Source organism: Lichenostomus cassidix, chromosome 13 (genome assembly GCF_008360975.1).
Source record: "Lichenostomus cassidix isolate B80296 chromosome 13, HeHo_3.0, whole genome shotgun sequence".
NCBI lineage: Eukaryota > Metazoa > Chordata > Aves > Passeriformes > Meliphagidae > Lichenostomus > Lichenostomus cassidix.
In genome coordinates, this window is record NC_139494.1 from 14,884,020 (window position 1) to 14,898,339 (window position 14,320).

General features: G+C 40.2%; 1 protein-coding gene across 3 annotated transcripts in view; it reads right to left on the reverse strand.

Annotated features, from left to right (window-relative positions):
- RNF145 (ring finger protein 145) overlaps positions 1-14,320 on the reverse strand; it is a 45,018-nt gene that overhangs the window by 17,044 nt on the left and 13,654 nt on the right. For all 3 annotated transcript variants that reach the window (XM_085073852.1, XM_085073854.1, XM_085073853.1), the window contains exons 3-4: positions 10,309-10,417; positions 1,839-1,930 (exon numbers count right to left, since the gene is read on the reverse strand). In XM_085073852.1, the coding sequence (XP_084929978.1) occupies positions 1,839-1,930; positions 10,309-10,417 (201 nt within the window). The remainder of the gene's footprint in view (positions 1-1,838; positions 1,931-10,308; positions 10,418-14,320) is intronic.

Consider the following 14,320-nt stretch of genomic DNA (forward strand, 5'->3'; position numbering starts at 1 on the left):
ATTCCCTCATGCACCTGCTTTGGTGCCTTTGTCAGCAGTGCTGCAGCACAACACCTTGTCAGAATGTGTGAGAAGGAGATGGAGCAAAGCACCTGTACATTCATTTTGCTGTGAAGGTGACACCACTCAGTGCTGTGCATTCCTCAGACTCCACTGAATAAACACCCTTGTATACAAGAAATCTGAGAAAATATTTCATATTTATACAAAACACTGCCAAGCCTCACAGACCACTTTCACAAGTCTTCCCCAAAGATGACTGCTTGTCATCAGGACCCAAATTACACTTTAAAGTTGGCTTTAAAATAATAAGGAAAATTAAGAACAGGGATATTAAGCAAGTTAACACATTTGCTAGTGCTGTCACAAGCATCTAATTGTGTTAATTTCTTAAACACAATTACAGTAAGTGGACACTTTAGTCTGACACCCACTACAACCCAAAACTGTACTGGATAAAATTATATTTTTCTCGCTTGTTTTTAATCCCTATTAGAACCTGGATGCAGCATACTGGGTTTGACTCTCAGTTTAGCTTCTAAGTATTACTGAATGACACAATGCCTCCTGATCTCTCCTGCCCAGGCCTGCCTGCTGCTTTGTGAAGCTCTCTGAGGGATTCTGCTTTACCATGGAACCCTGCATTGCACCTGGGAGAGATTCACAGGATTAAGCACAAACATTTTCTCATAAGAAAACCACACCAAAAGCTTTAGTTGTACTTTGGTGTCATTTGATGAGACAGAAAAAATATATCTAGACATTCAAAAGAGAGAAGAAACCGTATCTAAATAATATTTCCTTAAAAATACCAATGTTATTTCTATTGAAAATTTTAAAAACAAAGACAAATGCCACTTTGAAAGTAACAATGCAGGCAAACAGGAGATGGATAAATACTGTCTGACCTAACATACTGTAAAGCAGAAAACCCACTTCTATTTGCCAGTAGCAGCTGCAAGTAAACAGAAAGCAGCTGAGTTTTGCCAACAGTACATGGTTCACTAAATCTGTCAATAATCTGATGAAAACCATATATCTTAGTGAAAGGAATTAAGGAAGATTTTTCTTCCAAGCTTGTCTCAGGCTTCATTTTAAAGTACACATGGTGTGTGAGTGTGTGTATTCCCATATCCTCTCAGGAGAACATATGGTTTGGTGTAGCAACCTTAACGCTGAATTTATTCTCTTTCAGTCAAAGTTCAAAGGGGAAGAAACACTCTGGGAAGTCCAAACCTTCATTATTTATTTGGGATTTTTAGGTAGGGAAGTAATCTCTGCCATTAGTCAAACAATTTAAATATGTTTGATTTGTTATTCCTTACCTCTTTAATTAAAACTATCCCGGGGACTCTGTAAAAAATCCAGCAGCCTGTAGTCCCATGCACACACCCACCAATGTATTTCACCAGTTTTTGTAAGAGAATGACAGTGTTCAGCTATAAAGCCAATAAAGAATTAATTTGTTCAACACCTGAATTGAGAAAAAACACTACAAATGCACATTACTATTGAAATTTCCACAGTACTTTTCACATAAAGGTTATTATAGACACTCCAGTTGTTCTGAATCAGACTGCAAGTCTGAGAATAACAAAGGCAGAGCATAACAAACAGACCTGAAAAATATTTAAGAGCTGCAAGTATGGGGTGTTGGTAAATCAGTGGCACAGAAAAAGCTAGGTAGGGTGCAGCTATCCTCCCATGCCTCTTGCATATTAGTAAGAATCACAACAAGTTAAAGTAATAAAGGAGATTTGAAACCAAGAGGAAAAACATGCACAGGTTTCAATGAAGAGAATTAGAGCTCTCTCCTCTCAATTATTTAAAGCACTTACCTACTAAAGCAGTCATGAAACGGTTCATGGAGAGAGGCTCCAAGTACATTGGTCCTTCATATCCTGATTCCAATTCGCTCCTCACATAATCCCTAAAAAACCAAACCCACAAACTGTTACGATCCATCTGACTCAGACAAGAAGCAATTTATTCATTCCACATATATGTAACTTCAGTGTATGTCACAGCCAATTAACTAAATTGCAAAAAGCAATATTAACACTACTGTTCCAGCAGCCGTGCTGATGGAAGGATCTAACTGAGGCATGACTTAAGCAAGAGCAGAATTATCTGTAATTAGACTCACTGGCAGAGCTGTAAAAATCCTTTGGGACATCCAAGCTGTTCTTCAGAGCGTGGCCTCAAACTGCTTATTGACAAAGCCTCTTAAGCACCATTCCATTTTTAAGTATCCTTATTAAGTGTTTTTCTTCCTAACAATAATTTCTTTTCCCACCAGTAACGTGTGGGAAAAAAAACTGGATAGCTTGACAGGGAGATCTTCCAATTTAAGGCTTACAGTATTTTGCACTTAAAAAACTCTTTGCATTGAATTAAGAAATAGGTATGAAGGAAAAGCAATAGTAATGGACCAGAGTCAGGAACAGAGTTGTTACATCAACCTTTTGTCCAACATGATTTAAAGTTTAGTTCTATCCTACCAGATACCCACAAACTGACAGAACAGTATTGACAGACTCAGCCAGAGAGCCTGAAAATCTGTAATTCCCCTCAGAAAAGGTAGGCTGGGAGGGTGAGCTCTGGTAACCAAAGTGAAAGGTAAGAACCTGAGGACCCCAGGCAGTTTTCTGTTGTTGATGGTCATCCCTTGACTCTGCCCTAGAGCAGGTTAAACATCAACAGAACGCAAATATGAACCTCACAGTAAGAGCAGGCATTTCACACTTTCAGCAGCTGATCCTGGAACAGCACAGCAGGAATTCTGCAGTGGCTCCTTAATCCCCTGCCATCAGCCAGCAGGCAATACTCCTGACCTTCCACATGCAGATCCCAGGCTCGTTTTTCTGCCATACCCTGCAGATCCTTCCTGCTCCACTCCAGGGTGGCTGCAGCTCCACCCTGGTTAGGACAGCAGCAGCTCTGGCCTCAGCAGCACAAAAACCCTGGGCTATTATCTGGCTGATCCTGTCCAGCCATTCTACCTGCATCACATCCCAGGAACGCCAGACAGACACACTTGATCTGACCCCGCATGGAGCTCGCAGAGTCTGTTTGCTCGAGGGGCAATTCACTTATTCTGTGTTTATTTATATCAGTGAGGCAAGCCATGCTTGCTGGGAACAGATGCAGACAAAGCACAGCAAAACGGGACCGGAAACCACAGCCAATACAAGAATTGCTCTTTTTATTTCAGTGCAGAAATAGATGCAACTTAGTGCTGCTGAGAGCATTCACTTCTTCCCAGAAATGTGGAAATATACTCTGCTCTGAGGATTAGCTTGCTACCCCAAGCAAAGGTATTCACATTTTCACTTACAAAAAATCTCCGGAATTCAAGACATAAATCTCAAAGTACTAAAACAAACACTTCAAAGCGTGTTCTTCATAGCTGACAACGCTGCCTACTCAGAGCAGCTTTTTCAAGTGTCATAGTATATGTGAGGTATGTTGAAATGGGTTCTGTAGACTGCAACCTACAATTAAAAACAGGTGAGGACTGAAAAGGTACCTAAAATGACAGAAATCTCCCCCGTGTTCTCAACGTATAGCTAAGCACAAGTGCTTTTTTTTCCACCCTCCAAAATCCGTAAGATTATAATCCTTGGGGCAAAGCTGGTTTTTTTAAATTTATTTACATCATATGGACTAGCAGAAAGCACTTTCTAAAAGCATCAACAACACAAACAGGATAATCCATCAGTTACAAAAAACAGGAAAAAATAACAGCACTTGCAAGATGCTGACGATGGCTTTCTGTCTTAGCAAAATCATGCTCCATCCTCAAATTTTGGGTGAAAACACTGGCTATTTCTAAGCTGCTAGAAGGAAAGCAGTGAAGACATCAAGTTTCTTGTGTATTTGTTAGGAAACAGGTTACAAAATCATCCAGGATACCAAGTGCAGCAAGATAACCTTACACAACTTAGCTAAGAGACACGAACAAAGCTGCGCTTACAGTTGCTTCTTCAACACCAGAACGTGCTTGGAGATAACCCAAATTTCTTCGAGCTACACTTCTTGCTGTTGTCTGATTCAGTCATCTGCACAGAGGTCTGCACTTGGCTGAATTCTCTAAGTAACTCTCAATTATAATTGACTTGTAGGCCCACCAGCTTGGAGAAGCAATGTTTTAAGATCTCCTAAATTTTTTAAACAGTATTTGTAGATGATGTCTGAATGAGGAAAGTGAAAGCAATGATTCTCTTATTACCAGTACAAACACAAGGATCTTTTGGCACAGACACCAATCAGAAGATGCCTCGAACAGCTGCAGTGCCATACAAGATGCTGAAAAAAGCAAGTGCCTGCATTCAATTTTGATCAATTAAAGCTGTATTAATCTGCAGCTTTTACATTTGAGGATTGTTCACTTTACTGCAGCAATGTAAGAAAACAAGAATGCTGAAATCATTATTTACTAGTTAATGGAATGACTGAAACTACATTACATTGGAAAATTAGGATTTAAGAATAAAGCTTAGATCAGACTGCCTGTTGTTCATTCTGTAGATGCATTCCCAGCCTCATTTAATCCAGCTGCTGGCCTGTTAACAGGTACAAAGGTAGAGAGATACAGAGCTTCACACATGACCATTTTTTTGTTACTGAAAGTGCAGAAAGGCCTTCTGATACTAAAAATATGCTTTATAATTGACTGACATAAGGCACAGTGGTTATCTGACCTAACTGACTCATACTGCTGACATTTACTTTGGCAGATTAATCTCCACTGTCAACATCACACTCTCATAGGTTTCTAATGTCTACAGACAACCTTAAAATTAAGTGTATTTTAAGTTTATCCGTAAGAAACAATTCAGTATCTTGCTCTCTCCCTTCTCATTTTAAGCTCTATGAGGCTCAACACTCTTGGAATACAATCATAATAAAACTGCAAAACATGAAATAAGATAATGATTGGACTCCAGTTTTAGCATTAATAGTGTGTTTAATTATATCACTTCTGTTCTGCATAAATGCATCACTTATTTTCCCAAGCTGCTTTTTGCTGGAAATGGGCAAAAGAAATGTAATCCTTTTAAGCAGGACATCTGTGCTACTACATATAAAATAAAACCTGCATCCACCTTCCCTGTCAGGAGCAGACAACACCTGACAACGTGTTCTCACAGCAGAACCGTGGTAAATTAGTTTGCTGAATTCTTTTAAACTGTATTCTTCTGTCTGAGTAGCAGCTCACTGCATGTCTGCACCGACCAGGGTAATGTGCACAGAGAAAGGAGGTTCAAGTTCCACATGAAATGGGGGCTTGAGTCCCTCTTAGCAATGGGAAATATAATCCTTTAGATAAAAACTGTTGGCCAAGTCTAAGATTGGATCCAGCTGCACCTACACTTCTGTAAGAGAAGTGAGGGGGTCCTTTCTGAACCTTGTGACTCCACAGGAAGGTCTCCCTGACAGTCTTTTTAGCTGCTTTTTCTTTATTCCTTCTGCTAACAGGGAACAAACTCAGCGTAGAAAAGGGGATGCCCTTGGCCAAGGTATTGCAAAATTGGGAAAAGATTTATGGTACAGCTCAATTATCTAAAAAGCACACAGTGGCCTTGTGCCAGCAGGAATGGCCATATATTACTAGGACAGCTTGTGGGGGCCCCAGGAAATTTGGCCACTACATGGAACTTTCAATCAATTAAGACTCACTTATTTACGACACCGCTTAGAGGATAACAGCCCTGGACAAATGCATTACTGTTTTAGGAAAAGAAAATTGGATCCACCAGTCTCATGTCAAAGGAGGGGTGAGTAACCAGCCAGCTAATGAATGATGGCACTATGAAGAACTGATACTCTGAGGAGATGAAGTGGGACAGCTCGCTCACCACTCTTGGCGCTGTTAACCCAGATGACCACAGTTGCATGGCTAAGTACAAAATCGATGTACAATTCAGTGTGGTATAAAGTTAACAAGACTAAAGAGGAGCTAATTCACAAAGATTGTTAGGAGTTGGTGACCAGACCTCTGTAAAACCCAAAGAAGCAGCTCTCATTTTTTGTTGTGAATCCAATACAGCTCATGATCCAACTTTAACAGAGCCAGCAAGACCAAAGTTGATTTCCCCAGTACTACAGTTGTTTTACATTCAATTCCAGCTGCTGTGTGTGGCTGGACACCAGATTTCAAATAAACAGAGTATTTATTAATGCAACCTGTTAAAATATTAATTTAATACCAACCAGTGTCTCACTGCCCAGCACAATGAGCTTAGTTACCACCCCTCTACCAGTAAGGGAGGAGTTGATCCCACAGATTTCTGAAATCAGGACTGGCTCTTAGCTGCATGCAAGCACAATTGCACATACAATCTATGGCAGCCACAACCATAAGAGAAGGGGAAAGGTGTATCTTACACATTGAAATTTAAAAAAAAAAAATGCGAAAATGCAACTGATTTTGAGAGAGAATTCCAACTGTGGTGATATCCAGCCAATTTCCCATATAACCCCAGTGTACCAAGGCCACAGTTTTGTCTCAACAGTATGTACCACAGACCCAATCTCTGTGTTAGGTCTGAATCCCAAAGGAACTGTTCTCTACCTACTAAAACACAGAGTATGGGCTCGACAAAACAGTATCAAATGGCAGTGTCAACGTTGATGTGTGTGTTGTAGGAGAACAACAGGGATTTATTCACGAAAGTAGAGCCATCAAAACTCAAGACATTTGTTTTGACACTGAACAAAACGTCTGTCACTTGAAATACATTCCAGAGAAACCCCTGAAACAGTACTTGTCTATGTTGGAAATGGATGTGTTTGTGTAAGAACTCTTTGTAATCTTATGTTTGTCAATAACATCACTGTAGGGACAAATAATCACTCAATTACTTCTAACTGTAGCAACACTGTGGGATGCAATTTTAATTATTCAGCTCCTATTATGTCCTATCAATGGTTACAGTCCAATTTCACTCAAGCTAAAATTTACTACCTATCCTCATCAGAATGAATCCTGCACTGGTGAGGAAGCCACTAAAATACAATGGACAAAACAATGGACAAAACATCCTAGTCACCATTCAGTGCAGAAGAGATGCATCATGTCATGGAAAGAGTGAAGAAGGAGGTACAACACTGATGGTGGAAAATTCTATGGGTGGTCACTAACAGCAACAGGAATCTATATTCAGATGCTCCAGCCAGTGGTGACCTTGTTCACTCTGCTTGTATTGTGCCTGTTGCTTGTCATAACACTGTATGTGAGACTAAGGGTTGTATTTAAAGACTTCATTAGTTCCTTCCTTCTTATTGAAAGACTTCTTGAGTTCCTTCTGACACCTAAGCAGGAATGCTTAATGAAAAAAGCAGAACTGTTGTAAATGAAATTTAGTTAGCTGCATTCTTTTAACTGTATTCTTTTGTCTGAGTGGCTTTGCTTAGCAAAAGTAGCTCAAGCTGCTGGAATTTTAGGCCACAAGCTCCAAACTCTCACCAGCTCCAAGCTTCCACCTAGAAAAGTCAAACTTATCTTGAACTTCAGCTCAGTTACATGAAGGGAGGCCCTGAGACCAAGTGTGAACTGGAAGATAAGGAAGCCACAACTCAGCAGAAGCTGCAACCCACCCACATAAAAGCAGCCAACATCCACCTGAAGACAGAGAAAGAATCCAACAGGGAACAAGACCCCAGACAAAAACCCACCACTGGACCGAGGAGTGTGTGCAAAGCAGATGAAGAGTGGAGGAAGGATGGGTGTATTGACTGTAAGGGGATTTCTGTGTTCTGGGTTCCTGGCTGGAGGCACCCAGCTCAAGCTGCTCCTATTGCTGTGCCACTCCATTATTAAACTAATTTCTCCTGAAATTGGAGACTGCTGCAGAAAACCTAAGGCAAAGAAATTTCATTAACAAGGATTTTGGTTTTTTAAAGCTGACTTCTCTTTTTTCCATAAACAGATGGTAGGTTATTTCCACCCAAAATGCCAGGTTAGCATGCCACATACAAAAGTAGCATCTTCCTGGGATGCTCCAAGTATTCACAAATATTACCTAAAACATCCTTACACATTAAGGTAATTCTCAGTTCTGCAGGCAAGGAAACAAATATTTAAGAAATTAAGTGACTTGTCAAGGTCACATAAACCTGGAAGTTTGAAGTCAGAGCTTAACTATAAAATTCAGATGATCTTATTCCCAGACTTGCAGATGAACTGCAAGCTATTTCTGGGGTGGAAAAAAAGCACTGAAAGCTGAAGTCTTTCAACAGCTCAGAATTTCCAGGACACTGCAGAGTCACAAGTGCCAGATGATTCTGGTCTTGTTCTATAATTTGCACTAACCAAACTGGCCTCAATATAAGACCTCTTCATCGGTCTTAAATAGCATCCCAATTGGTAGTGCATGCAAGCAAGTCCCTGGAAGTTTTCAGCTCTAAGCAGAATTACTAACAAAAAACACTAAAGAACAGTTTGCACATGTGACTACTGTATGTCTTGTTATGATCAGGCTGCTAAATAGAAACATCAGTTGGAACTGGATAGCTTTGGCAATAAGAGGAATGGCTCTGCCAACAGATATGTCTGTCACATCTTACTATTTTCAATCTGAAAACTAATGGCATTCAAAAATTCTTTTGTAAAGCTAATTCAATTGTCACTCCCCACATATGATTCCTTGATTATGCAAAGGCTTCAGCTGAGAGCCCCTTGCACTGTGCTTCCTTCCAAACCAAATCAGCCTTATGTCTAGGGAATGGGTAAACTCACTCAGAAGTGTCAGTAGCTACATTTGCCTTGCAAAATACCTTGGGAATACTGCTGGACTATTTGAATCCAAGACATCTTTTAATTAAATATATTTTTTGTGCTAGTTGATTCAAGATTTAATTAAAGTCTTTATTAACTCACCCCAGGAGCACCAAATAGAGAAAGCTTAGGAACAAATGGAACAGTCCAAGCAATAGTTACCAAACAGGTTACAATGAAGCCTATAAGGGTCCCAAACCTCATAAAGCAACAGAAATCAGAATTCCTACCACATAGGAACACAAGATATTAAAAGGAAACACAGTGCTATCCCTTAATGTATCAACCAAATGCATAACATCTCCCTTTCCTCTAAAAATTTAAAGACCTGGAGTGGCATAAACACCTCCAGCTGTAAATGTTCTGGACCAAAGCCCCACATCTGAAGGACATTTGTTACTGGCTTTATTATTTCAACACAAGTTCTTAAATAATGTTTAGGTTGTTTTTTCTAATAAATAAGCCTTTAACCCTACAAGAAACACCCACAAACTCCATCTATAACAACTCAGGACTCCCCTGAAGATGACAAATAAACCCTTTTTTCCTTCCTACCGAGGCAGTAAGAGGCTATAACTCCTCTCTTGTACGCTCATCCTATTCAGGAAATCACTAACTGCAACTCTGACAGCTACAACAGTGACATGTCAAGTCATCCTGAAACCTTCATTAACACTCCTCTGAACTGCAACATATCAAGAGAGACATTCCAGCAAAATGCTTTGGAACAACAATTTTGATGCGGAAATAACAAAACTATCACTACCATTAAATCAATTGAAAGCACATTTTTAAACGTTTCCCATCAGCAGGCACCAAAATAAGTCCGGCTCAAATGCATATTTTCAAAACTTCCCATGCAAAGCTTTTAATGTGATGGCAGTGTCTTTGGTTCCAATTAAACATCGTGTCAGTCTGAAAGTTTACACTGGCTTTCAACAGATTTAGCTGGGGCCAAACAAAGATGGTTGATTTTGTCTTGTTTCACTCAGAGTTCTCCAGCCTCTCACTCTGCATTTCAGATCCAAAACACCTGCTTCCACTATCAATTCGTCTTTGTGGAATATATTTTAAGAATAAATTCCACTACTATTTTTCTTTTACTGGGTTCCAGATCCCTATTTGCTCTCCCAGCCAAGGTGCCAGGAAACTAAAAGTAACATCCTGTCTGCTGTGTAAAACACCCAATGCTGAAAGCATGTTAGCTGAGCACTGGGTAACTTAGATTACTGCATCAGAGGCCACATTTAGTCTTGTGGTGAGTACTTTCTCTCCTTAGATTAGTGGACATTACACTCCATAGACAGCTCAAAATTCCTGGTATATTTTCAACGACTTAAGAGAACCACTTGACTGCATATTTAGTTCTGTAAACTTCTCCAAAGAGAAAGAACAGCAAGATATACTTAGATCTCTGACACAGAAAAAAGGCCTCCACAAAACCATTTATAGGCGATATTAACAAAGTAAGAGTTATTTTTCTAATTCGCAAGCCAAGCTAACAAAATTAATCCCTTTATTCTTACCTGGAAATTTGGTGCCCAGCATAAAGCAGCAGTGCAGTCAAAAAGTACAGGTAAAGCTGAACCAGGTGTTGCCTTGGTAAAGTTAGGAGCACAACACTTAAGATGTAACCTGTAACAAAAAGCAGAAGTTGATATTTTAAAAAATACCATCTAATGCCAAATTAAAATAACACTTTGCATGTTCATAATGTAAGATGGGGACACACAGGCTGTACTCCACACTAGTCATATTAAAGCACACTCCAGCTATCAGGGTTGCATAAATCAAGGACGAGACCTGACACAGCCTAGGATTTGTAGGTATTTATCCCAGCAGTTCCTGCACTTCTCATTAGCATTTAGTGAGTGTTGAAAATGACCCAATGCAGATCCAGCTTTACTCTTCAAGACCCAGCCTGGCTGCTCAGCTGCCTCTCCAAATAAGATCCTTATTTTCATAAGGATCTCACTCAGATACCCAAATAAAGCAGCACTTTGAAGTCCACTTCATAACTGGGTGGTACACGTCCATACTCCTCCTCTCCAGACAGGCTGCAGGTCAAAAACCCAGCACATGGTGCCCTTACTAATATTTATTTCCAAGCTCTCCATCACTGCAGTGCACTTGTGTTCTTTCTGAAGGTCAGCTCAAGTGCCTGGCACTGAAATCCATTTAGGAAAACAACCCAGCAACAGCCAACAACTCCCCTGAAGCTAAGAACAAAATGCTATAGAAGAACTTATCCTGACCCTCACAGCCACACCAGTCATGTCACATTTAAAGTTTCATACATCTATTCAGCAACATGAGGCACAGTCTTTTTAGCTGAGTTAATTTGTATTTTGAGCTTTTTAAATATATTTAATAATGCAACTCTAGACTAAGCACTCATAAGCAGTGGCACAACCAGGTACTACAAAACAGCTTGGGAACACAGCATGTTCCAATATTTGAAAAAGATACTATTTCAGAGTCAGTATTTATGTAGAAGTATTTCCAAGGTGGCTTAATACCTGCCATGTTCAATAAGCCACCTCTGTAAAATTCTACCTACAGTTTGGTCTTCAAAAAGGTATCCTGCAAGATGTTCCTAGAAAAGGCACCAGACCACAGTATGCCAAGCAGAGAGATCAGTTCAGATAAGACAACTGATAGGATCAATGATAGACAGACAAACCTGTTTACTTACCGTTTTAAAATATCAGTATATCATTTATGTATTTAACGTCAAAGATAATTTTTCAATTATCTTTATGAAGTGGATGTGAAAAGTTGCACATTTGTCTCAGAATGTGCTTTTTAAAAAGCTGAAATAATTGATAGTTTCTTTTATTAAAATCAAGTATCATACAAATCCCCGGTTTCTGTACAGCATCACTTTGACCAGGAGCACCTCTCCTGTGAGGACAGGTTGGGGGAGCTGGGGCTGCTCAGCCTAGAGAACAGAACGATTTTTATTTTGACAATAAAAATCACACAAATGACAAGAGCAGGAGCTGCTCAGCAGTCTCCATGAAGACATTTAACTACCTTGCACCACACCACAGCCCCATGAGCCAGCTCCAGAGCTCTCAAACCATCTGCAGACATTCCTACACCTCATCTCTGCTGCATTCACCCCTTTCCCTTGATTCCCTTGAGAGGGACAATTCTCCCTGAGGAACAACCCACAACTATTTATCATTCCAGCACGTGAGTCAAACCTCTCTAAACCTTTCCTTCTCACTCTAACCTGTGACTCACCTTCAGGTGGAGAAGTAAATGGAGTTTATTATGCAGTCTTTTATTCCTCTAGTACTCTATTTATAGTCTTAAAATACCTGTTTACTGTATTTTAGCTCTGTCATCTTTACCTTTTTCTATCACAAGAAAGTCTGCTCCTTGGCCATGTGATGATGTACCTGAGCAATGGCAAGATCATTTCTGTGAAAGTAAAATGTTTTAGAGGCCAGTAACAGCACTCTAACAAAGACATGGTACAGGGAAGGATTTTAGACATCACTGAAGTTCATTCTTCTCTACATGATCACAACTTTAACCAAAATAGTTAGGATCCTTCAGGATACAATGAAGGAGTGCAGGGAGAAAAAATAGCTAAATTAAAAGATGAATAAGGGACTGTGCCTGTGCCTTCTAACCAGCAGGCTTCCACACAGCACAGATGCTCAGAACTGCGCAGGGAAGCAGCACAAGACAGCCAAGGTTACTGCAGAAGCTTGAGCAATGAACTCCACTGCTCAGGAGTTTGGGCTGGAATGTTAATGTTCACTTTGAAGCAGCCATTGGGTTTAATTGTTAGATTTTGAAGAGGGGGAGAGCAACAGACATTTAAAGTAGTTCCCATTCACTCTTATTTACAATTTCCTCTTGTGACTCAATAAGAAGGAGATTTCAACAGACTCCATACTGCAATATTTGCATGTTTGCTGCAGAGGCCCTATTCCCAAAGTGGTACCAACCTCCTTTTTATCAACAAGGCCTCTGCCAAAAAAAAAAAGCCAAATAATTCTTTACCAACCCATCTGATTACAGAAGAAAAGGAAGACAAGCTCAAATTCAGACATACTTGCAATAATATTCTATTCCCTTTGTTCTCATGCAGACAAATGATGTAATTAATGTATGGTGTAAATAAGATTCCTCTCCAAAAAAAAAAAAGGACCAGGAAATGAAATTTCTCACAGTAGCTTTCTCATCTAAATCATTACATTCTGTTTTCATTGGCACCTCCTCTGCCAGAAGAAAACATGATGCTGAGAACATATATCCCTTTGGAGAGAGTCCCCACACACAAGGATGTACAGTCTGAGAAACAGTCTTACTAGGTAACCTTTAGACGTGGGTTAGCAATAACTGACTTCATCCAAATGGAGTTTTTGAGCTCTCTGTGTCAGCAGTGAGCACTCCTCTCCCTTGATTTAGGCCATGCTATTTTTGCTCTGGGGACTTGGTGCATTGTCCCTTTTGACTCACCACGCACATTTCTGTGAAAAGCAAGCAGCAGGCTCAGGGAAGCCCAATTCCTGCCTCAGTAAAGAAATGGTTCTAACACATGTTAAAAACAAACAAAAAAGATAAAGAGAAAATAATCTTCCCTGAATAGTCACAGTGCCCTAGCACCAGGACACCAAGAAAGAGACTTCCACCTTTATGCTTCCAGCTATAAGGAGCATTAGAGAAGACACATTCTGCCAGCTTAAAAATACACAGATCCCCCACTCAGCTCCTATTCAGGAGCATAAGGAAGCAGAAAACTTCTACTGCTTCTCATGTAAGATGGTACAGATTTAGGCCCCACTGGAGAAAATACTGTGGAAATCCTACTAAGCAGAAAAGCTAAGTTAAACACTACTAGACAAGAACAGGTATTAACCAGTTTATGACCTCATTTACAACCTGTTGATTCAGCTCGGTGAAAACCTCTGGCTGTGCAATGCTCATTGTTACAGAGAGCAGCAGCTCACAGACTGCCTTTCAGCAATCTCTCTGCATTTGTGCACCACCAAGGTGTTCCCAGCTTCCCTCACCAGAATTACCTCTCTGCCAACTCAGGTGTCTGAGGTTTATTGACTGCACACAGTGGAGGCTTCTGGAACATGATCAAAGTCGCAACTCATCCTCTTGATGGAACACTTTAGTGCTCATTTACATGATTACAGATCTCTTGTGTCCATTTCATATTATTACTCAGAGTTTCCTGCACGTTTAGTCTGAAAACGAGAACTTTGCACATCAAAGAGTTCATAACAATAAGGAGTGCCAGAAAGTAAGAGCACAGCTGTATGGATTCTACCAGGATATTAACTTAGGGGGCTCTACCTTTCCATTTTCCCATATCCTGTGAGGGTAAAAGGGTCCATGATTTGCAAAGCAACTTGCTGGGAAGCAGCAAGTCATGAGCCACAGACTCCATCACAACAGCCAGCTCTCCTGCCACTTTGAGGGATCAATTCACTCTGAGTTAGTCACAGCATTTCAGCCAAATCCTTGACTGTCCTCATTTCAGTTTATTCACACAACTATCTGGCCACA